Here is a 23,695-nt window from a genome sequence, read left to right on the forward strand (position 1 = left end):
CTTGGAGGGTGGAAGCAGGAGGATCCAGAGTGCAAGGTCGTCCTGAGCTATGCAGACCTACATGAAACTCTGCCTCAAAAAACAAAGCATAGCAAAAACAAAACAAACAAACAAAAAAAAAACATTGTGATAACAATCATTCAACCAGTATAATAGTGAAAACCTCTTATCTAACATTCAGGAGGCTGAAGCAGGAGGATAACTATGAATTTGAGGCCAACCAGGACTATACTGCAAGTACCAGGTTAGCCAGGGCTACAAAGCAATACTCTGACTTAAACGAACAAGCAAAATTGCCAGGAATAAAGTTCAGTGATAAAAAAAAAAAATTGCCCAGCATGCTTGAAATCTTAGACTTAGTCCTCAGTACTGTAATACAAAACAACAAAACACAAAACAAACAAAAAATAATCTTTCAGCTTCTATCTTTGTATAGATGACCAAATATTTCTTTGTTTAAAATAGGTACAGCATTTAAAGGAGTTTGAATATATACACTCAAATTCCATTCAATAAAATTATTAATTTGTAGTTTGAGCCATTTCCCCAGTTTCTTACTCTTTAAGCCAGGTTGAGCATCACTATACAAAATTTCAAAACATAAAACCAAAAGTGGAAAAATCAGCACCTGACTTCATGGGATAGGTTGCAGTCAAAACACAGGCACAATAAGAAGGGGATGGGGCATATACCTGTCATCCCAGAATGTGGGCGGTCCAGGCGGGCGCTCAAGGCCAGTGTCGGCTACTTAAGGAGTTAAAGACTAGACAGGGCTATATAAGCCCTTATCTCTACAAACCAATATCGAAACAACACACAAAAAATACTTTCCACCTATGTGTATAAAATATATATGAAACAAGAATTCAGAGTTTAGATTTGAGTCCCATTCTCAAGATATATCATTATGCACATACAAATATCTCAAATATTAAAGAACATCTAAAGGACACTCTGGTCCTTAGCATTTCAGAAAAGGGCTATTCAGTTTGCATTATCAATCTTGGCTAATTTAACACATGAAGACAATTTTTTAATTTCTACTGTGTTTGTTTGTTTTTGCTTTTTGTTTTTCTTTGTTTTTATTTTTTTGAGACAGGATTTCTCTGTGCATCCTCGCCTGTCCTGGAACTCGCTCTGAAGACAAGGATGGCCACGAACTCACAGAGATCCTCCTGCCTCTGTCTAGCATTTCTTTTTCATTTCTAATGAATCTATGTAATGTATCTTTAAGCATGTTTTATTATTCTTGTGTTTTCAAATCCTCTGCCATTCCTACCTTTCAAGATTGCTCTTTACAACCAAGGTATTCCTAAATCTAAAGGGAAAGGGGAAATACAAACTTAAAAATGGATTAAAGGCTAGGTGGTGGTGGCAAACACCATTAATCCCAGCACTCAGGAGGCAGAAGCAGGTGGGTCTCTGTAAGTTTGAGGCCAGACTAGTCTATAGAGTGAGTTCCAGGACAGTCAGGGCTATTATACAGAGAAACCCTGTCTTAAAAAAAAAAAAAAAAAAAAAAGACTTAAAAAAAACCCAAGGCCTAAAAATAATTTAAATCAAAATACTGATTTATTATTCAATACTGCTAAGAGCTCATGATATGATTAAAATAATTAAAACACAAAAAAGTTCACCCAGATTTATCTATTTTTTCAATTAATATTTTCAATATTCTTATAAGCACAAAAAAGAACTGCGCCTATTTGTGGGTCAAGAACCACAGATGCTCAGCCCTTAGCTGACCACAGTCAGTGGACTCGCAGGTCCACTCCCATATTTTTCAACTTCCATTAAAGTATAAAACTGGACACTAATGAGAAATCTCTTGAGGGTTTTGGCTGCTTAGTGTTTTGCTTGCTTTCTGAGACAGGGTCACCCGGTGTTGCCCAGTACTCCATCATCCTCTCACCTCAACCTCTTTAGCAGCTGGACCACAGATATATACAGCTCAGCTAACATCCTGATTTCTAGATTTTCAAAGTGAAAACATATCATTCAAAGCGTACTGCTACCTAGCTCTTGAGGAAATGCTTATTCTCAGATTTAAATCAACAAATCAATATAGTGACTACCAATGACAATAAGTGAAGGGAAATTTACCACATCTCACTTGTGCATGTTTGTCTTTTTTTTTTTTACCATAAAAAGCTATTCTGATGTAAATCGTTGACTTATGTGGGTGTCTGAAAGGATGAAAACGAAACTGACAGTTCATTCTGAATTCTCATCAACAAAGTCTACCTGTGAGCTCAGTATTTAGTGGATTACACACAGCTCTGGAAGTACAAGAAACTGCAAGAACCAAAACGATGTGTGTGGTCTTAAGAAAATCAACATCACAGGGCAGTGGTGGTGCACACTTTTAATCCCAGCACTCGGGAGGCAGAGGCAGTCAGATCTCTGTGAGTTTGAGGCCAGGCTGATCTGGAGAGTGAGTTTCAGGACAGGCTCCAAAGCTACAAAGAGAAACCCTATCTTGAAACCAAAAACAGAAAGAAAGGAAGGAAGGAAGGAAGGAAGGAAGGAAGGAAGGAAGGAAGGAAGGAAGGAAGGAAGGAAGGAAGGAAGGGAAGTTATCAAAAGCCTCAGTTTATTAAAATTCCTATGACTCTTTCCTATAACTGATTTACCTGAAGAATGCTCCTCTGACTAGTCCTTTCCTACCTAACCATAATCATTAACCCTCTTCTTAGAGCTATGCTCCCATTGAGCTTACAAAAGAAAAGCTTGCCTCTTAGCCCACTCCAAATCTTCACAGATTCAGTGTGTATACAGCTCAGCTAACATCCTGCTCAAGACCTCTCGGTGTCAATAGTACAATGCGGTTTAGATTTGGAGCAGTCAGTTTTGGAGATGGCTGTACTTACTTGGATTTGGGGGTTGTTTTTTCTCTTTTTGTTTTGGAGGTAAAGCTAAAATCCTCCTGCCTCAGTCTTCCAAGTATTAGGGTTAAAGGCATGAACCATCAAGCCTGACTGAGGGCAGTAACACCAAATTAAGACCCCTGAAAATAAGGATTCCTGCCTTTTCTTCTTTCTTTGAGCAGTGGAACTTCACAGTGAAGAATAATACTCTCCCACACTGGGGAGGGTTCCTGCATAGAATGTGCAAAGCCCTGGATTCAACCCCAGCTCCACATGGACTGGCTATAATCCTAGCACTCAGGTAAAGGCAGAAAGACCAGAAACTCAAGGACATCATCAGTGTATAAGGAATTTAAAGCCACCAGCCTGAGCTACATGAAAATCTTGCAAAAATGAATGCTAAATAAATAAACAGAAATAGAATATTTGGCTCCTCAATGCTTTTAATTAAGGAGTGATAACCATTTTTATTAGTCCCATTAGTACCCTTCCCCAATTCTTTAAAAAAGTGAATTATTCCTAAGGGAAGGTCCTTACAGGAAGTCAAAGGATTCATTGGCAAGAAAGAAATAAGGCCGCGGTGCTTCAGTCTGCCAAGTAACAAGCATTACATAATGTTCAAAATTTCATCTTTCTTCTCAGAATCTTAATCCAGAGCTGGGTATCACAGTTCTATAACCCCATCTGAGGCAAGAGCTGTATGAGTTTCAGGACAACCTGGGCTACAGAAGAGACCCTATCTCACAAAAAAAGCAAAAATCTGATACATAAGAGAAACAGTTATGATGGAGAAGCTTACATATCTATCTGAACAAAAAAAATGAAGAATGGGGTCATTCTCTGAGAATGACTGATTTCTCTGTCAGTATGCTTTGATTGACTGGATTGACAACAAAGATACCCAATTAGGACTTTAAAGGGCATATTTTGAGGAGAAAAAAATAGTTACGTATATAGTTGCTAAAGATTTGACAAGAATATAATTAAAATACATCACAACAGTGAAGTGCGGTAACACACCCCTTTAATACCAGTACTTGAGAGGCAGAGACAGGAGGATCTCTGTGAGTTCAAGGCCAGCCTGTTCTATATATTGAGTTTCAAGACAGCCAGAACAAGATAGTGAGACTCAAAAAACCAAAACAGATAGATAGACAGTAGATAAAAGAAGAAATACATCACAGCATTCAGAATCTTTTCACCAAATGTAATATAATTTCATATAAAATGGCTATTGCGGAAGAGTTGCAAGAGTAGTAAAAGACTTTCAAGCATAACATAGTTATAAAATTATATAAAGGTACAGAAGAGACAAGCACTCAAGAAGAAAGGACCTTACACTGATGCACACTTGTGATTTCAAACATGTGAAGGTTAAGGCAGGAAGTTCTCAAATGTGAGGTGATCTGGACTATGTGTTAAGCTCATTCTCAAAAATAAAAACAAAAAGACTTCTATAAGGCTTACTACTGCTAAAGAGTGTTTGTTTCTATTATTACAGTTTTTGATGGAAAATGGTCATCATCAAATTCTTAGCTCTGTGATGTGCTTGGCATGTAAGCATCTATCCTGGCAGGCACACACATGTAAAACCTGATTTTCATGATATACATCCAAGTAAAGGCAATAATGGTTTGTTTTTTAAAGTCTATATTTTCTAATATAACAAAAATTGTTTTCTCCGCAATTATTTAACCTTACGATTTGAAGTTCAAATGTATGAAAAGGCACACAGATTTTCACATTTCTTTGAGGAACTGTTCAAACTGAGAATGTTCTAAAGAACCATCAGAGCTGTCTGAGCAGCTTGTGAGGGAGAAATAAGATGACATTTGATTTCTGAAGATACCTCAGTTCCTAACACGGCTGAGATCTACTGCAGTTTCCCTCAACAAACATACATTGGCTGTGACCATAAACAGTGAGCATTCATACATAAAGCAATTTTTCCTATATTTTCAATTAGTTCAACTTACATACTTTGTCTTGTTTGCTTGGGTTTGAGACAATCAAACATATTTGCTTGTTTGTTTGGGTTTGAGACAATCTCACAGTGTATGTAGCCCAGGCTGACCTAGAACTATATGGATCAGGCTGGTCTTCAACTTCAGGCAATCTTCCTGCTTAAGCCTCCAGAATGCTAGGATTACAGCATAAACCACCATATTCAGTTTAGCTCCTTCTTTTTAAAAGGGGGGCTGGCAATAGTTCTTATCTCATAGAGTGATCAAATTAGTACACATGCTGTCCATGGTTTAATTATTATTAATGAAATTACTTATGTTGTGTAATAACAATGCCATCCATCCATTCATTCAAAATTACATCAAAAAATATATAACATATACTATAGTATAGACGCTTCCAGAGAAGGTGTCTTAAAGAATGTGACTGGTGAGTCATCACACAGATAAGGCAAAAGTATTCAAAGTAGACAAAAGGGGAAAATGACCCTGTCTTTAGGCTATACACTCCTTCAGCCACTTCCTGGTGCTCTCAGACCCAGAGCTTCATAAATGACAGGAAAAGCCCCTACCACTAAGTTGTATCCCCAGCCCTTATAATACTCTGCTCTGTAGGGAAAAGCTTAGAGGGCCCTAAAACATGGACATTTCTATAAACTACCACTTTACATGAATCTTCATTTTTGACTAGAATAAAATATGCCCTATGTTTCTTCTACATGTCATTCCCCAAAGTTCATAGCTTCTCTTTCTCTCTCCATGTGCAGATGCGTGTGCATGAGTGCACGTGCAGAGGCAGAGGATAAACTCGGATGCGGTCCTCACCTTCCACATTGTCTGTGATAGGAAGGAGCTAGCTGTTTTAGCTGGCTCTTGAACATCTGTGAAGTCTCCTATCTTTGTCTCTCATCTCCCCACAGAGGCACAGGGATTACAGGCCTGTGTAGTACTGTGTACAGCTTTATATAGGTTCTAGAGATTCAAACTCCTGTTGTCAGACGTACACGGTGAGCACTTTACCCACTGGACTATCTCACTAGTTCCTGCTCTATTGTCAGGTAATTGTTTCCCAGATCAAAGCAATATGTTTTATTTTCTGATATATTTGATCTGAATTTTTTTGATTTATCTATCTATTTATCTATCTATCTATCTACCTACCTATCTATCTAACTATCTACCTACATACCTATCTATCTATTAATTGATTTTCTTGGTTTTTCAAGATAGAGTTTCTCTGTGTGTAGCTCTGCATGTCCTGGAACTAGCTCTGTAGACTAGGCTGGCCTTGAAACAGAGATTCGCCTCCCAAGTGCTGGGACTAAAGGAGTGTACCATTACCACCTGACTCTGAAGGTGTTTTAAGTAATAAAAAGCATTAAACATTTTTGAATTTTCTATCTAAAATGTAAATAACACCAAGCCAAGTAACTGTTATTATTATAAATAGCTTCAGAAAACACATGAAATAATTTTCATAGTGACCGTCTATAGCATGAACAGATACAATACATACCTGTGTCTGAAGGACGTAAAAAGTCTGTTTCACAGGTGAAAAAGGTCTGGTGATCCTGGGCAGACAAGTTCATGTCATAGTAAGTAAGTGGCTCTTTACCAGTCACCCAAGTGTATCTGTAGCAAACACAAGATGTTTCAGTTGCTACAACAGACACTTAAGTTCCAAAAAATAAGTGACTATAAGTTCTATTTCAGGGTGTTTTTAAAACTTATTATATCAGTAAGAGGTAAAAAAGTACTATTCTATGGTTCAATAATAAAACATTAAAAAAAATAAATTGTTCATCCTGGCACGGTGGCTCATGCCTATGAGTTTGAGGCCAGCTTGAGACACATAGCAAGATAGCCTCAGTTACAGAATGGAACCTGTCTCAAAAACAAAACAAAACAATAAATTATTCAGTAAAACGTTCTAAAAACTAGATACTAATCATATATGTTTCCAATAGCAAGGAATTCCTCATAAAGATTTACACGAAATGGATACTATATAACAAGGCTACAGGAGACCTTGTTTTTTTATATTTTTTTATTGATTTTTATTGAGCTCTACATTTTTCTCTGCTCCCCTCCCTGCATCTCCCCTTCCCTTCAACACCTCCCAAGGTCCCCATGCTTCCAATTTACTCAGGAGAGCTTGTCTTTTTCTACTTCCTATGTAGATTAGTTCTATGTAAGTCTCTCTTAGTGTCCTCATTGTTGTCTAGGTTCTCTGGGACTGTGATTTGTAAGCTGGTTTTCTTTGCTTTATGTTTAAAAACACTTATGAGTGAGTACATGTGATAATTGTCTTTCTGTGTCTGGGTTACCTCACTCAAAATAATGTTTTCTAGATCCATCCATTTTCCTGCAAAATTCAAGATGTCATTATCTTTTTTCTTCTGTGTAGTACTCCATTGTGTAAATGTACCACATTTTCCTTATCCATTCTTTGGTTGAGGGGCATTTAGGTTGTTTCCAGGTTCTGGCTATGACAAACAAAGCTGCTACAAACATAGTTGAGCACATGTCCTTGTGGCACAATTGAGCATCCTTTGGATATATATCCAAAAGTGGTATTGCTGGGTCTTGAGGAAGGCTGTTTCCTAATTTTCCTCTATTACAGAAGAGAGCAGAAAAACATGCAGCATCTAAACAATGGGGAGGGGGACTAGGAAATGCTGTCTTATGGGTGTGACAAGGCCATGACACTCATGAATTCATAACTACAACTGTCTGCATAAGACTGAGCCAATAAACACTCAGTCATTGATGGGAGAGGGGCTCCTGGGTCTTTCCTGTCCCGGGGAGCTCGGTGATCAATGGCCCTAGGAGGAGCGGAAGACATGATAGCCACTGGTGACTTCCTTATGCTCCAGTGGTTAAATCCAGTGGCTCACAAAAGAAAACCATGTGGAAGAGGAACTGAGAAGTGGTGGAGTGGGAAGAGGGTAAGAGAAATGAAGGGATGAGTGTGACCAGAATATATCATATACACATATGACAATGCCAACGAATAAAATTTAAAGAGCTGTTATTTCCTTTTATATTAAAAAAAAAAAAAAAAAAGGAAACAACACTCGGAAGGCAGAGGCAGGCGAATCCTTGTGAATTCGAGGCCAGCCTGGGCTACAAGAGCTAATTCCAGGACAGGCTCCAAAGCTACAGAAAAACCCTATCTCGAAAAAAAAAAAACACAAAAAACAAAACAAAACAAACAAACAAACAAAAAAGTAAACAGTCAAGATAATACCTACTCTTGAGCAAATCACTCACTTTAATATTGTCATATCTCCAGTTAGAAGAGGCTGCAGAATATTTAGACAGATAAGTATCCCACAGCACTTTTACTCTAAGACCAACACCACACTTACCCTGAAAAGCAAAATGTCTTACCTCCTATATTCTGCTCCTCTAAAGAGGTTTAAAGGGTTTCTCCAGACCTTGCATTCTGAAAAACAAGAGTAAAACTTTGTTTAATCAAATGCAGGTAAACTTTCACTAACCAACCAACACTTAATACAGTGCCATGCACATACAGCACAAATATGAAAGAGGTACAAGTCACCCTTGCTCTCGGGAAGCACAGTATCAAATCTAGTTACTGCTGTATTTCTGTCTCAATGGCATTTTGTTCATAATTCAGCTACAGCCCTTACTGTACAACCATGTGATTAGCATCTGCTTTTCAGTTTCCTCTCTAAAATAGGATCTAATAAACTTCATCCACTCGTACATTCCTAGATCCTATCACAGCTTGTGGAATTGACTTGCACAGCATGAGAATTAGTCACATAAACAACCATCTGAACTATGTGACATGTACTAAAGCAGAGATGCTTTATTCCAAGACCAAAAAAAAAAAAAAAAAGTGGTCACAGAAGATTTTATAGAGGAACTGACATTTGAACTAACATTAAAAACCTCCAAGGGTTTTTTTTTTTGTGTGTGTGTGTGTGTCCAAGCTGAGGAAGCACAGAGCTATACTTTAGAGAAATGGCTCAGTGTGTGTTTGCTGCACAAGCATGAGGGCCCGACTAGATTCCTAGGACCCAATAAAAGCCAGATAAGGCAGTGCACTTCTGGAATCCTATGTTAGCAAAGTGAAGACAGGCAGATTCTGGGAGCTCGGTAGCAAAATGATGAGCTCCAGGTACATCATGAGACCCTGTCTCAAAAATAATGATGGGGGGCTGGAGAGGTGACTTGGCACTTGTTGCTTTTTCAGAGAACCCTAGTTTGGTTCCCAAAACTCATGTGGTGACTGACAACCATTCATAATTCCATTTCCAGGGGATCTAATGACTTCTTATCATCTCCTTGGGCACCAGGTACACACGTGATGCATAGACATATAAGCAGGCAAAACACTCATACACATAAAACAAGATAAGTAAATCTAAAAAAATGATGTCATTTTACCTTTACCCTCCTGTATGAAGCACAGAGTTCCTTAAAACTTAGCTAAGGATGATTTTCAACTCCTGACCTCTGCCTCAATCTCTTACATGCTAGAATTATGAGTGTTTGACACTTTCTGTTTGGTGGGGCTGGGAATTGAACCACGCCTTGTGCATGCTAGGCACTTCTGAATAGATTAGGATGAGTTAGGAGAAGTGAGGGCTTTTCTTTTTCCTACTGAATGGAAGGTAGATATGATGACTAAAAACAAAACAAGTACCTTGGACCACAAATTTAAACCTGCATCTGCTGGGCACTGTGGTGCATCTCTTTAATCTGAGCACCCTGGAGGCAGATGTAGATGATCTCTCTGAGTTTTAGAACAGCCTAGACTATGGGGAGAACACCAGGCCAGTCAGGGCTACATAGTGAAACTCTGTCTCAATACATAAACAAACAAACAAACAAACAAACAAACAGTGTCTGGAGATGACAGGCTACAAGAGAAGGGGTTTGAGACTCTGACGATAACTACTCTCTATACCAGAATGGCTTACCTACATTAACAGGAAAAGACAAGTTTGTCTCTGTGTTTTATCTACTTGGATTACTATGACAAAATACCACAAACTGAGTATCATAACAACAACATTAATTTATTCCTTATAGTTTTGGAGGCTAGGAAACCCATGTTCAAGGTGTTGGAAGATTTAGTGCCTGGTAAAGGCTCACTTTCTGGTTTGTGAATGGCACTCTTGTTACGGACTCATAAAGTGATAGGAGTAAATAGCTCTCTCTCTGTGGTCTCGTTCCTTAGGACACTAATTCTACCCATGGAAGTTCTACCTTCATGATGTGGTCACCTCCCCAGGCCCTATCTCCTAACATCATTACATGTGAAAGGGACATAGCACACAGACTAATACCTTCTGTTGTTTTGAGACTGATCCTCTGTAAGTGAACTTAAGCTTAATTACACAACTCTGAAAACACCAAAAGAGAAATTACCTGATAGATGGTGGTGTCTCAGGGTTTCACTTTCTCTGTTGCTGGTAGGAGAACCTGGATCTGAAATGCTACTCTCTGTTCCTCCCATCAGTGGTCGTAAATGGCTTATAGACACTTGCTCAATAAAAGATGTGCCATGCTTATGGAAGTACCACCATTCAAATATCTAGAACAAAGAGAAACATCTTTCATTTAAAATGCAATTCATAAATAGAAATTAAAGAGATGTTCCGACTCAATTTAGCTCTTTAAATACACAATCTCTCCTTGGGTGGGTGAGGGAGCAAGCAGAAGAAAAAACACAAACCCAAGATTCCCTAAACACATATGCCATATAAAAGCAAAATATCTTTCTTATGGATTTACCAGGATGCTCAGACAAGCTTAGGCAGTTAAAAGACATTAAAGAATAATAACAGTGAGTCAGGTGTGATAGTACATGCCTTTAATCCCAACTCTTAGAAGATAGAGGCAGGAGGACCATAAATACCAGACCAGTAGAGAACAGAAAGTGGGAAGTTTCAATAAAGAAAAAAAGAGTATCTAATCTACAATGTAACTCTTCATGTGTTGCTGTCATTTGATTTTATCTGCAGCATAATTAAAAACCACTTTAAAGCAATTAGTATTAAGCTAGGATTAGACATTCAAGTTACACATTTCATTAACTGCATATTAAGCAAGTCAATTAGTTTCTAACACTTCAGAGCCTCAGTTTCCTCATCTAGGAAATTTAACTAACAAGAATCCTACGAAAGTGCTTTCTGACCCAAAAAGTACTGGTCTAATATTTAGCAATGCTACTATTATGGGTTGGGACAAGTTCTTCCTCAGGTTGAACTATTTACAAATCAGGACATTTACTTTATTGTATTTCTGTGGCTTATCATTTATAAATACAAACTCTGTTTCGAGACCTTATCTCAAAGATTTAAAAAAGGTCAAAGAAATACTGATTTCTACTAAAGCTGTAGAGCACCACCTACAGATGAGAAAAAAGAACAGAAAAATAGCATAATAAATATTTAATAATTTTATCTGGGGCAAAATTTTCCCAAAGTATACATTAAGAAACTCTAGACCTTAGAGATGTTAATGAATAACATATTTTACAATATTTTTAAAATTAAAAGCAATTTCTTACTGAAGCAAAAAAATGAGTTAAAGTCAAATGGCATTCCTTACTGTGCAACTTCTCAGATAACAGCCAAAACTCAGTAAGTGCTCCCTGAGCCAATTCCACATTACAAACATTCATGTTTACCTCATTAACATTAACATTACTTCATTTAGCTCCTATAGTCTTGTGAAATGAGTACTATTATTTTCCCATTTACAGAGAGGCAGCTGGGGCTTAGAAAAGTGAAGACTAAATTCCAGACATGTCATATCTCTCCAGGGGCTGGAGAGATGCCTCAGCTGTTAAGAGCACCAACTGCCCTTCCAGAGGACCAGGGTTCAATTCCCATCACCCACATGGTGGCTTACAACCATCTGTGGCTCTGATCCTGGAGAATCAAACACCCTACACTATGTAGGCACTACACATGCATGGTGCACAATCACACAGGCAGGCAGAACAGTCATACACATAAAAATGAATAAATATTTGTTTTAAGTTATAATCTGCCCAATGCTGTCAAATTCAAAATATTGCAAGATTTTATATAAAACCTGCATATTCAGGGGCTGGAGCATAGTTCAGTTGTAAAGTGCTTGCTTGCCTAGTACATACAGGTCCTGAATTCCAGCCCCAGCATTGCAAACATGGACATAATGGTGTATACTTATACAGTAAAAGAAAGAGGACCAGGAGGTCAAGGGCCACTCTGGACTACAGAATGAGTTCAAGTTAACTAGGTTAAATGAGATCCTGTTTCTAAAGGAAATAAATTCTGACGCTCAGATTCTCTTGAAATCATTTGAAAAATCAAAATAACAGTATAAAAGTTGATAATAGTAGTTATAGAGTAACTCATTTCACTAATTCCAGTATGAAAGATGGATATTTACTATTTGTGCATATGCGTGGAGGTCAGGTGTCTCTTCAATCACTCTCTACCCCACTGTCTAAGATAAGGTCTCTCACTAAATCCAGAGCTCACACTTTTGGCTAGTATAGCTGGCCAGCAAGCCCCAGGGACCTCTAGTCTCTACCTCCCAGAGCTGGAATAACAGGTATGCAAACATTCCCAACTTTTTAATGTGAGCAATGGAAATCTGAACCCAGATTTTCATGTTCACATGGCAAGCATTTTACTGACGAAGCCATCTTCCCATTCCCTCATTCATTTTGAATTAATAACAATCATTAAATTTCTAGTCCATCTTGACCAACCCTCTCCCCCATTATACTATACAGGCCTTTTAAAAATTACATTTGTGTGTGTGTGTGTGTGTGTGTGTGTGTGTGTGTGTGTATGTGTGTGTGTGTAAAAGCATGCAAACACACATGAGTGGAGATCAAAAGACAACTCAGGATGTCAGACAGACTTGGCAGCAAGCACCTTTACCTGTTAAGTCATCTGCCGTCCCTGTATACAAATTTTTAATATACAATGAATGAAGTTGGGCATGGTAACTCACCCCTGTAATCTCAGCCCTCAGGAGACAGAGGCAGGAGACCCACCTTGGGTTCCAGACCAGCTTAGGCTGCATAATGAGATTCTGTCTCAAAAGAAATCTAATATATAATTAATACTACCACACTCATAAAAGAAGAAAGGGCAATGTGGCACCTCCCAAACTTGTTTCTCTAGGCAACTTTTTCCAAATATCAAACACATTTTGGAAATCCTGACAAACACTTATAAATTTGTAAAAACATAAATAATCTTTAAGTGAGGATCAAAACAGATATGAAGAAAATGAAATCTACTTACAAATATTAGTCCAGATATCAAAGAAGATGTCCCTGTAAGTGCCACATAGAACTTGGGTGTCAATGAACTTAAAAACCCTGTCACTGTTTAAAGAGAAAACAGCAGAGTTTTTACAAAGTACAATTTAAAGTACATTATAGTCATGCAAGCATCTGTAGATGGAGGGAGGTGAGCAGCACAGATACCTGACTTTGATAAGGCTATGTCCAAATAAGTCTATAAATCGAAAATAATGCAAGTAAAAAATGTAGGTTACATCTCTAATCTTCCAAACGCCATGGCATAGCAACAGAATACCTTGGACAACATTGGTTGTTTACTCTCCACATTGTATGAGTGGTGAGTGGGAACCAGAGGCTTCCTGCCGCTGCCCAGCATCATAGAGATTATGTTGCTAGGTCGGGAAAAGACAAAAATTCAAAATTTCTATTAAATGCAGACAGCTTTTCCACTACTGAAAAGCTCAAAATTTCTAAGCTAATAAGTCAGCCTAAGTCAATAACTGTCCACATTAATATCTAAAGTGAAATTCATTTGAAAAAGTTTGAATAACAAATGGCACACATTTTTTTTAAAGTGATTTTAAATCCCCATTGTGCCACAATGTTGTCCAAGGTATTCTTTTAATCCCAGCACTCAGGAGGCAGAGACCGCGGATCTCTGTGAGTTCAAGGCCAGAGGTCTACAAAGCAAGTTCCAGGATAGACTCCAAAGCTACACAGATAAACCCTGTCTCCAAAAACAAAGACAAACAAACAAAAAAAAAGAATCTCCGCATGTATATAAAAGCGGGATTACACACTGCTGTTTAGTTAAATAAGAAAGTAAATCAAAATGAGGCTTAGTATGTAAACCCTAGAATCAATCTCTGCAGTCAAAAAAAGAAAAAAAGTCAGATGGTGGTACACTCCTCTAATCCCGGAACTCTGTGAGTTCAAAGCCAGCCTGGGAAACAGAGTGAGTTGGAGGGCAGTTAGGGTAACACAGAGAAACCCTGTCTTGAAAAACAAAGCTAAACAACAACAAAAAAGAAAATCAAAAGTCAAAAATGAGACTAACTTAGCCTGCTTTTCTAAAAATCTAAAACACAAGTCACAATTTACACTAGATCTTTAGTAAATATATAAGGATAAAAAGTTAAGCATACATTTAAAAAGTGGTCTAATATGACCTAGACTGGTCTCAAATTCACTAGTATCTGAGAATGGCCCAATTACTGATAATTCTGTATTTACCTCCCTTTAAGTGCTGGGATCACAGGCACGCATCAGCATTCCTGGTTTATGGGTGCTGGGAATTGAATCCAGAGCTTCCTGCATGCTAGGGAAGCACTTTACCAAGTGAGCTACATCTCTAGCCCCAATTTTGAATTTTACAAGAAGCAAAAAAATCAATAATAATCAATGTTCAACTAAATGGTAAATGTATTTAAAAACATAGACAATGAAACCAAAGTTAGCAACTTTGGGAGTTCAAGTCTGAAATTTTAGCATTCTGGAGGCAGAGGCAGGAAGATCTTCGGCTTGAGGATTTTCTGGGCTATACAGAGAGACAATGTATAAAATAATTTTCTTTAAAGCCAGGCTAAAATGGACCAGGCAGTTGTGGTGCATGCCTTTAATCCTGGCACTTGGGAGGCAGAGGCAAGCAGATCTCAGTGAGTTCCAGGCCAGTCTAGTCTACAGGATGAGTTCCAGGACAGCCAGGACTGTTACAAAGAGAAACTCTGTCAAAAAAAAAAAAAAGAAAAAAAAGAAAAAGAAAAAAGAAAAAAAAGAAAGAAAAGAAAAGAAAGAAAAAGAAAGAAAGAAAGCCAGGCTAGATAATATAAACTTCTAATTCCACCACTTTTATAGTGGTGCTCAAACAATCAGGAGTTCAAGGTCAGTCTTGGCTACATCCTGCCTCTGAGCAACAACAATAATAATAGGTAGAAAAATAAACAACGAACTCAATGACTAGCATCTAATGAGCACACAAACTACCATTAAGCACTTCATCCATCTATTGCAGACAAATTAGATAGGTATGTGGCACTATCCTCTAAAATATTCAAAGCATTTCAAGACATTATCCTACAGTGTCTCATGTCATCACATGGAGTAGAAAAGGGAAACCACCGCCTTCTCACAGAAAAATTAACAGAGTCACCATCTAACAAAAATACTTCATCTTCTTCCGAGGCTGCAGAAAGAAATACTGCAGTAACACCACAAATGGCCCAGGACCCCATGCTTTCATCCTGCTCATGGCTAAGGAATAGCATCTGCAGAATCTGTGTGGATCAACACAGCTTACAAGTCTTTATCTTTAGCCCAGGCTACATACCAAAAACACTGTACAAATGCTGAAAGAACATATTAAACAAACCCAGTGTTTGCGGTTCTCTTCCCTCTTCCTTTCCCGTACTATTTTATTATTCATGATAAAGTCTGAAGGCTAAAAATATCACGAAAAAGGTTTCTTAACAGAAGCCTCTTACAATAAAAGTATGGTCCACTACAATCGTAGTACTTTCTATCTTGTATTACAGATGTGTTGGTTTTCTGGGTGTGGGTTCTTTCTCTAAGTTTGGCAGCTGGAGACTCAAAGGCACGATTTTAAAGGGGCCCTGCAAATGCTAAGAATGTATATAAACTGTGTGTCCGTGTCTGGGAAAGCTCTCTTCTGTTTTACTACCTGGAGCTTGCTGCTTGTCAGGTAGCTTTTCCTGCGGTAATAGAGAGGGCGAGCCTTCAGCGCTCTAGGGAGGGGCCGGCAAACTGCAGCACAGGTTTGACAATCAGCTGCCCGGTTGTTGTGGCCCAAGAGAAAAAATAATAATAATAATAACCCACTGGAGCATGCAACACCGATTCCTTCTCCAAAGCCCTCCATGACTCCCCGAGAATCTCTGATCTTTGGTGCTTGTCCCCGACCGTCCAGGAGGTTTGGGGCCTCTCACCCGCTGTCACGTTGTCACATAGCCTCAGCGGGACCCTCAGAGCGTAAAGCAGCCCCAGCCCCGCCAGGAACCACAGCGTGGAGCCCGAGTTCGCCAGCCCGGCCTTCAGCCGCTCTTTCCAGCCCAGCGGCGGGCCCAGGCCCAAGCCGGGAGCAGGTGCATGGGGACACCCCACAGCCCGCGCGGCTTCCGCGAAGCATTCCCCGTCCGCCATCTTGCGGCTCCGGCAGGCGCCGGGACCTGGGAGGGGAGAAGGGCAGGAAACCGGAGTTGGGAATCCTGGGATAGTGGCGGACTGGAAGCCGGCCTCTGTCCAGGCTGAGTCCTGGGGAACGGGACCGAGATCTGGAAGGAGATGGAGCGCGTCCTCAGACTGGGGGCTGCCTAGTCCTCTAGGAGGGCGGATCCGATGGCGGCACTTATTCTGCAGGAAGCGGACTCAATGTGGCGCGGGAGGGATGTGCTTTGGGTTCCATACGAGGTTGAGGGTCACATTTCGCCCCCCTGCGGGGCTGGGGAAAGTACTGGTGTTTCCTAGAGCCGAGCAGCTCTTAGCGCGTTGGACTCGGCGGCCTCGGAGACCATCGGGACCAGGAAAACTCAGAGGTGTAGCCATTTCTACTTGACCAGAGGGAGCCCAGGCGCCATGGCCAGTCGAGACACGCCACCGAGCTTCCAGGATGAATGGGCAAAGGACTGAAACTCAGTGAGAAAGACGTTCAGACTCCCAGGCCTTGAGGGCAAGGCCGGCTTCCCAGAGCGTTCCCACTCCGGGCTGTCACGCCCGCGCGGAACTGACATGGCGCCCTCTTGGCCGGAGCTTCCGGGCGGGTCCTTCCGACGGCCCCCTTGGTGATTCCACCACTCAGCTTCCTTCCCGGCCTGCCTCGCGCCGGTCGCCGGGCTGGGCCAGAGCAGCCAAGATGGCCGACTTCGAGGATCGGGTGTCGGATGAGGAGAAGGTAAGGGGTCCGCCTCTCTCTTTTACCTCCTCCCCCGACGGGGCCCAGGGGTCCGAGCTGGCAGCAGTGGAAAGCCTGGCGGTATCCGCAGGAAAAAGAAAGTCGTTTCCCGGTGCTGGCATACTCCCTCTGCACCCGGGACGCTTTCTTCCTTCAAGGGGCTTTCCTTTGCCTCACGGTGGCCCCAGTTCCCCATTCCTCAACTCTTTTTTTCATTCCGGACCAAGCACAGCGTTCCTCTAAAAAGAGGAGACAACTTTAGCTGATTGACTTTTATCTGTAGACCCTTTTTGTAATTGTAAGAGAGGAGGAGAAGGTGATGTTGGGACGTGTCATACAGCAGTTATTTTGCCGCCTTTGACTGTTGGGGCTCACCCCATCCCCCCATTTATAGGTATGATTGGGGTTAGTTTGGGACGAGTCACTTCCTGATCAGAGTAGCCTCCTTAACTTCCCTTTTGCTCCTCCTTCCTCAGGAAGTGATTTTGCTGTCACGACTCCTTGACAGGGAGAGGTTCTCTGGTGTTGTCTATCCACCTAACTACACACCCTGGTCTTTTCTCGGCTAGTGACGATTGAATTAATTCGATAAAAATAAATCTGTAAAGCTCAGGGCATTTGCTTAAGAGTTTGACCAGCACTTCTGTGCCTGCTGCTGATGTCTTGTGTGCACGTATGTCCCCAAGGTGACTCCATCCCTTTTCTCTTAATCTTAACTATAATTTTTTTCAGAGTAGTTTTTGGCTTCCTGTTAAACAGTGAGGAATAGCCAGTAGCCTTTTTTTCAACTCCAGAAAAGTTTGGTAGTAAATAAACCTTACTTAACATGTTCAGGTTAAGTGAAATACCCAGCCCTTTTTTTGGGGGGGGGGGGGCGGGATTCGAGACAGGGTTTCTCTGTAGCTTTGGAGCCTTTCCTGGAACTAGCTCTTGTAGACCAGGCTGGCCTCGAACTCACAGAGATCCACCTGCCTCTGCCTCCCGAGTGCTGGGATCAAAGACATGCCCCACCACCGCCCGGCCCAATACCCAGCCTTTTTGATGACCTACTGTGTGTGGTGTCTGGTGGCTAGGTTTGCCAGAATGCAGTTTGTGTACTCAGGTCTTTAGAGGTGGCTTAAATACAAGGATGCCTTATAAGTTACATGGAATAACTTTTTCTGACAACAGCATACGGTTTGTCAGAAAAAGAAAGAAGTGTCCGGCTCTTCAGTAAGCACAGCACTTCAGAGTTGGTAGAAGTTAGAATGGTCTCACTAGATAACTCCTTATGGGAAAAGAATCTGTCTTTTGTTTCCTGCAACGACTGTTACAAAGTGTGTACCCTCCAGTGTTCTATAAAATCTGCCTGGGTTCTTCTAGTCGTGAAAATATTGGCGATTGTTGAGGGGAACATACTCTTTTTAGTCATTTCTCCATAAAGAATAATTTGACATATTATCTGTGTATGTATTTTTAAATGCTGAAAAAGGTGCATAACACCTTTACAAACTGCTTCACAGCGTCGAGGGTGGCAGTGTGTTGGTAGAGCGCAGAACACATGCAGTGTCCTGTGTTTGAACTTCAGCATCAGCTTCACAAAAAATAAAAAGCCAACAAATAACACGTGAGCACTGTTTTCTCTTATTTGGAAATTGAGCATCATAAATGCTGAAGACTTAGGAAACAGACATATCTCAATTAACAGTGGAACGAAAACTGTAACAAAATATTTATTCTAAGGCGAGGACTTTGGGTTCACACAACATCAAGTTAGAGTGAAATTTTATTCTGTTTCTTGAGGCTGGGTCTTGTGTGACTTTTGTAAGCCTCCAACTCACTATACAGCCAAGGATGACCCCCACCCGTCACCTGCTTATCTCTTATAGGCGTATGCCATCACATTTAGATTTGGTGTTTACTTTTAATAATGATAGAAAAAGCAAGTCATAATTAGTAAATCCACCCCAGAAGTAACCATGAATTTTATTCCTGTTTTAGTAAAGAACTTATTTTTTGTTTTGTATTTTTAGGACAGAGTCTTGCTATGTAACCCTAGATGGTCTGAAACTTGCTGTGTAGACTGGAGTGGGCTCCAATTTGTCCTCCAGCTTCTGCCTTCCATGTGCTGGGATTCTAGCCAAACCCCCACGATGCTGGGTTTAATAGAGTTCTTTTTTTTTTTTCTAATTGACTACATTTATTGGTGTAGATAATGAAGCGTAATGATACAGTAAAAATTCTTATGGTTTGAGCCAGGCATGGTGGTGCACACCTCTAATCTCAACACTCAGGAGGCAGAGGAAGGCGAGTTCTAGGACTATGTAGAGAACCCCTTAAGATTTGAGATTCCTGGAGTTCTATTAGATTCCTTTCCCCAGACAGACACAGTCATACCTCTTGAAATCTATGGCAGAAAGAAAGGGCTTTGGAAGACTTCCTGGTCTGGGGGCTTCTTACTTTGGTCTGCTTCTTATAACCTTCAGATTGATTTTATCTAAATTCAAAAATTGAGAAAAGGTAGGAAGAAAGGCTGGTTCCAATGGTGTCTGTCTGTAACAATCCCAGCTCTTGGGAGGTAAAGACAAAGAGGATTAGGAATGCAGGTTTAAACTTGGCAACAGGGAGTTTAAGACCAGCCTATATGAATGAGACCCTTTCACGAAAGGGGGGGGGTACGTTTTGAGAAAAGATTTTTTTTTCCAAGATATTTACTGATTTGAATGCCTTGGAATTCATAAGCAAGTATTCTTGCAGAAATTTTTGCATTAATTATCAATTTGTTTACTTACATTTTTTTTTTCTTGAAACAGTCCAGATTCTGTAGCCCAAGCTAATCTGGAACTCACTTATGGCCAAGCTTTAAACTTGTGGTGATCCTCTATCTTGGGATCCTCAGTGTTAAGTTTAGAGTCATGAACCACCATGCACAGCAGTACAGCCTAATTTTAAAATCAAGATAAAAGATATTCTTAATTATCCCTGGCCTGGTGGCTTAGACCTCTAACCCCAACTGCTTCAGAAGCTGAGGCAAGAGGATAGAAAAATTTAAGGTCTGTTTAGGCTACAAAGCAAGTTGAAGTACAACTTTGAAAACTTGATGAGACTGTCTCAAAGATGAAGTGAAAAAAGAAAAAGGGATGGGAGATGGGCTGAATATCGAGGTCAGTGGTTGAGCATTTGCTCGGCACCTGCAGAGCCCCTAGGACCAATCCCTTCTCTAAGAAAATCTAGGATTTCCATTTTCTTCTTTCTTGTTGAAGACTTCAAGTGCATTTCATTTGGGATGGGTAGTGTTTTGTTGTTCTCTTTGTTTTAACTATGTCTGTTGTGGTGCCAAAAGAAATACTTTTATTTTCGTTGTGTTTTCTGAAAGCAGTAAAGCTTTCCATAACTTTGGCATTTGGAGTCTCTGATTTTCTTTAAAAAGCAAGTAAAATCACTTTTAAACCAGCTGCCAAAACTCTTATCACTTTTAAAGAGGAAGTTGGTTTTTTCACTTCTGCGTTGTTACCTGAAATGGTCAGAATGAGCTGCCTAAAGAAAGCAGGAAGTGAGAAGTGAAGTAACAGAGAAATGCTCTAGTCTTATGCTGCTGTCGAGTTTCTGGAGACTAGTCTAGGTACTTTTGCTCTTCAGTTAGCTTAGTTTTAAAAGCTTACTAAGACCAGATGCCCCAATTAGGAAGTTTGAGGTGTCCCATGAATTACTTTTTTGAGTTCTCTGCCTTATCTGTTTTCTTTATTCATGATTCAGCATTGGTTTGTTGGTTTTTTTTAATGTTCTTCCTCTGCCCAGCCCCCAACAATGAAGAGAATTTGATTAGTGTGTCTCCCTAATAAGTAAAATATGTGCATACACCTTAAAAATACTGAGAAGGGCATCTGTGTGCTTTTAATCTAGACATTGGTGTCCTTTGTAAGAATTTGTTTGGTTTTTGTTTGTTCCATTGGATGTTTGGGTTTTGAAATAGTCTCATTCTGTAGCTCAAGTTGTCCTCACATTCTCTGGATACTCCTCTTTCAGCTTCCTGGGGTGCTGGGATTACAGGCCCAATATTATTGCACATCACACCTGGTTTAAGGCATTTGTTTTTTAAAGCTTTTTGTCCATTTGCTTTGTTTTGCTTTTAAAGCAAGATATTAGTATGTAGCTCATGCTAGCCTGGAATTGGTTATGTGACTAAGGCTGGCCTTGAACTGTCTCAGCCTCCAGAATGCTGGGATTAAAAGCATAAACCATTGTGCCCAACTATCTGCTGCTGCTTCCTCCTTCTCCTCCTCCTCTCTTTTAGAAACAGTTTTATCAAACTGTTTAGTAGAGATGTAAAAAAGCATAAATAGGGCCAGTGAGAGGATGGCTCAGTGGGTAAAGGTGCTTGTTGGGCAAACTTGGTAACCTGAGATCAATATCTGGAACACATGTAAAGGTGAAGGGAAAGAAATGACCTCACAGAGTTGTCCCCTGACATCCACACATAGGCTTTGACAAATGCACACCTCCTCCCTACTTTAATAATAGCAAGTTTTTAAATCTTGTAAATAGAAACTAGAATTTAAGAGCTTTGTTAGAGCTCAGGAAAATCTACTTTTAAGCTGGATATCCTCAATTATATATTTTACAGGATGAGCTAAATCTTTGTAGGATGAAGTAAGCTCTGAGCCTTATTTGCCAAGACTCTCTTGAGAAGTCATCAGCTAACATTCATTTTATCATTTTCATCCTTCTTTCCCCTTAGCTCTGCTGTTAGTAGTAGTCTTATAGTTCTTTCCAAAATCCTGAACCAGAAAACAAAACCTAAACAGCTATAATTCATGTGACTATAGGTGTATTATGATTTCTTCTAGAACATTTAACTTTTATTGGAGCCAGCCTTGGTGCTAAATGGGGTAGTATAATTAGTCATAAAATGTAGACCCCGGGTTTGTCTGTGATTCGGCCATCCCTTTTGTACTACACTGTTTTCCATGAACTGTGAGTGAAAACCAGACAGAGGGGACCACTTAAGGAACTATAAATAAAGTATTGTGGTGTGGTGGAACAGAGTGATTCCAAGTGTTAGGAGACTGTTGGTGCGCCTGTTTCCTTCTAAACTGGGGAGAATTAGGTCAGAGTGCTCCAACAAGGTTTCCTGAGCTTTCTCAGTCTAATAAAGAAATTTCTCTTTAAAAAATTGAAAAATTAAAGTGTTCCAGAGGTTCTTAGATTGTCTGCATTCCTTTTCTTGCTCTGATAATGGCAGCGTTAGTTCCTTGGTAACTGGAATCGTGCCTTTTTATCTAGTGCTTAGCACTGCACCAAGAACACAGTGTAGTTATAGTCTTGATTGTGTGAAGAGTCCAGCTTCGTTAATTCCTCCCTTTGCCCTTATGAAGTACACTTTCCCCAAGTATTTCTGACAGTCTCTAGATGTCACCTCCAAAAATGTCTCTATGGTTTGAGTGCCTTTTTTGTGTGTCACTATGTCTGAGCATTTGCTGTCATTACAGTGCTCTGCCATGCCACTGCTGGGAACATTCACACTCCCCCTCTCCAAACACAGCCGGGCAGCATTTTCCTAGTGGATCTCTTTAAAGCTGCAACACCTGGTAGATGCCGCTGTGGCTATGTAGGTGTACCCGCAAGGAGCCTTGCAAAGACCCTGAGGGAAGTATTTCCTTTGTTGACTATGAGTCCTTTCCTTTAGAAGTGAAAGAAAGAAGGGGGGGGGGGAGGAAGGAAGGAAGGAAGGAAGGAAGGAAGGAAGGAAGGAAGGAAGGAAGGAAGAAAGAAAGAAGGTCATACGAGTAGGCATTATTTGTGCTTTCCTATGTCCCATGTACAAATTTCTTACATCTCCTAGCCAAAAATAAATAAAGTTCTTATATGGATCATGAAATTAAAAACTGTAGATAGAGGAAATTAGTCATAATAGCAAAGACAAAAGACTACTTGGGTATTTTTTAACTAGATTTCAATATCCATGCACTATGCCTTTTCTCCCTTTGTTACCTACCGCATGTGGTCAGTGTCTGCACCTGGTGTTTACAGGTTCTTGGCATCTTAATTATTTAATTCCAGGAATTAAAATAAACACATGAAGATTTGCAATGGAAGAAAATGTAATTGAAGAACGAAACCATCACACAAATCAGAAAGAAATACGGTCACTCTTTACAGCTGGCCACATGAGTGAGAATACTCAAGGGCCCTAGGGCTGCTTTTATGGTCTAAAGTAGGAAGGAGTTTGGGTACTAGGGGATGGATCTAATTGGTTCCCTTTTTTGATTGACAATGTTGGGTCTTTGCACATCAGTGTGTTTGTCCCATCCCATGATATGTTAATTTGATTTTATTCACATCCCCAATTATTCATAGTCATAAGGTGGTAAATAGATTTTCCCAAAAAGTTCACTTACATGTCACAGTTTACCTTATTGGAAATGTGCATCCAAAACTAATTAGGTTGGATATCAGTCAGCTTCATGTCTTCCCTTCCTGAGATGTTCTGAAAGAGGAGTTTTTGCTGATTTGTCTAGGGGAGAAGAAACTTACTTGGAATGAGTGGAAGTCCTAGTTAGCCAAAAGGTTGCTAGGTGGGCTGTTAGAAGAGGGATATGTGTGTGTGACTAGTAGATTCTGGTTGAAGGCCTTAGGTTGTCAAGTACATTGATACAAAAGGATTGTATGTAGGCCAGGTACGCCTTTAATC

General features: G+C 40.1%; 2 protein-coding genes across 10 annotated transcripts in view; one reads left to right on the forward strand and one right to left on the reverse strand.

Moving 5' to 3' along the window:
- The window catches only part of St7l (suppression of tumorigenicity 7 like), a 76,881-nt gene extending 60,093 nt beyond the window's left edge, over positions 1-16,788 (reverse strand). For 4 of the 9 annotated variants that reach the window (XM_085677879.2, XM_048442305.3, XM_048442303.3 and 1 more), the window contains exons 1-5: positions 16,064-16,788; positions 13,120-13,202; positions 10,238-10,403; positions 8,225-8,279; positions 6,348-6,463 (exon numbers count right to left, since the gene is read on the reverse strand). In XM_085677879.2, coding sequence (XP_085534005.1) covers positions 6,348-6,463; positions 8,225-8,279; positions 10,238-10,403; positions 13,120-13,202; positions 16,064-16,277 — 634 coding nt within the window. In that variant the 5' untranslated portion in view covers positions 16,278-16,788. Of the gene's footprint in view, positions 1-6,347; positions 6,464-8,224; positions 8,280-10,237; positions 10,404-13,119; positions 13,203-15,956 lie in introns of all 9 variants that reach the window. The other 5 variants (XM_085677875.2, XM_085677876.2, XM_085677874.2 and 2 more) reach the window with 3 other exon arrangements.
- Positions 16,789-16,869: 81 nt separating this feature from the next.
- The window catches only part of Capza1 (capping actin protein of muscle Z-line subunit alpha 1), a 42,583-nt gene continuing 35,757 nt past the window's right edge, over positions 16,870-23,695 (forward strand). The window contains exon 1 of the mRNA XM_048442306.3: positions 16,870-17,025. Within this exon, the coding sequence (XP_048298263.3) occupies positions 16,987-17,025 (39 nt within the window). The 5' untranslated portion in view covers positions 16,870-16,986. The remainder of the gene's footprint in view (positions 17,026-23,695) is intronic.

Source organism: Myodes glareolus, chromosome 17 (assembly GCF_982192425.1).
Source record: "Myodes glareolus chromosome 17, mMyoGla1.1, whole genome shotgun sequence".
NCBI lineage: Eukaryota > Metazoa > Chordata > Mammalia > Rodentia > Cricetidae > Myodes > Myodes glareolus.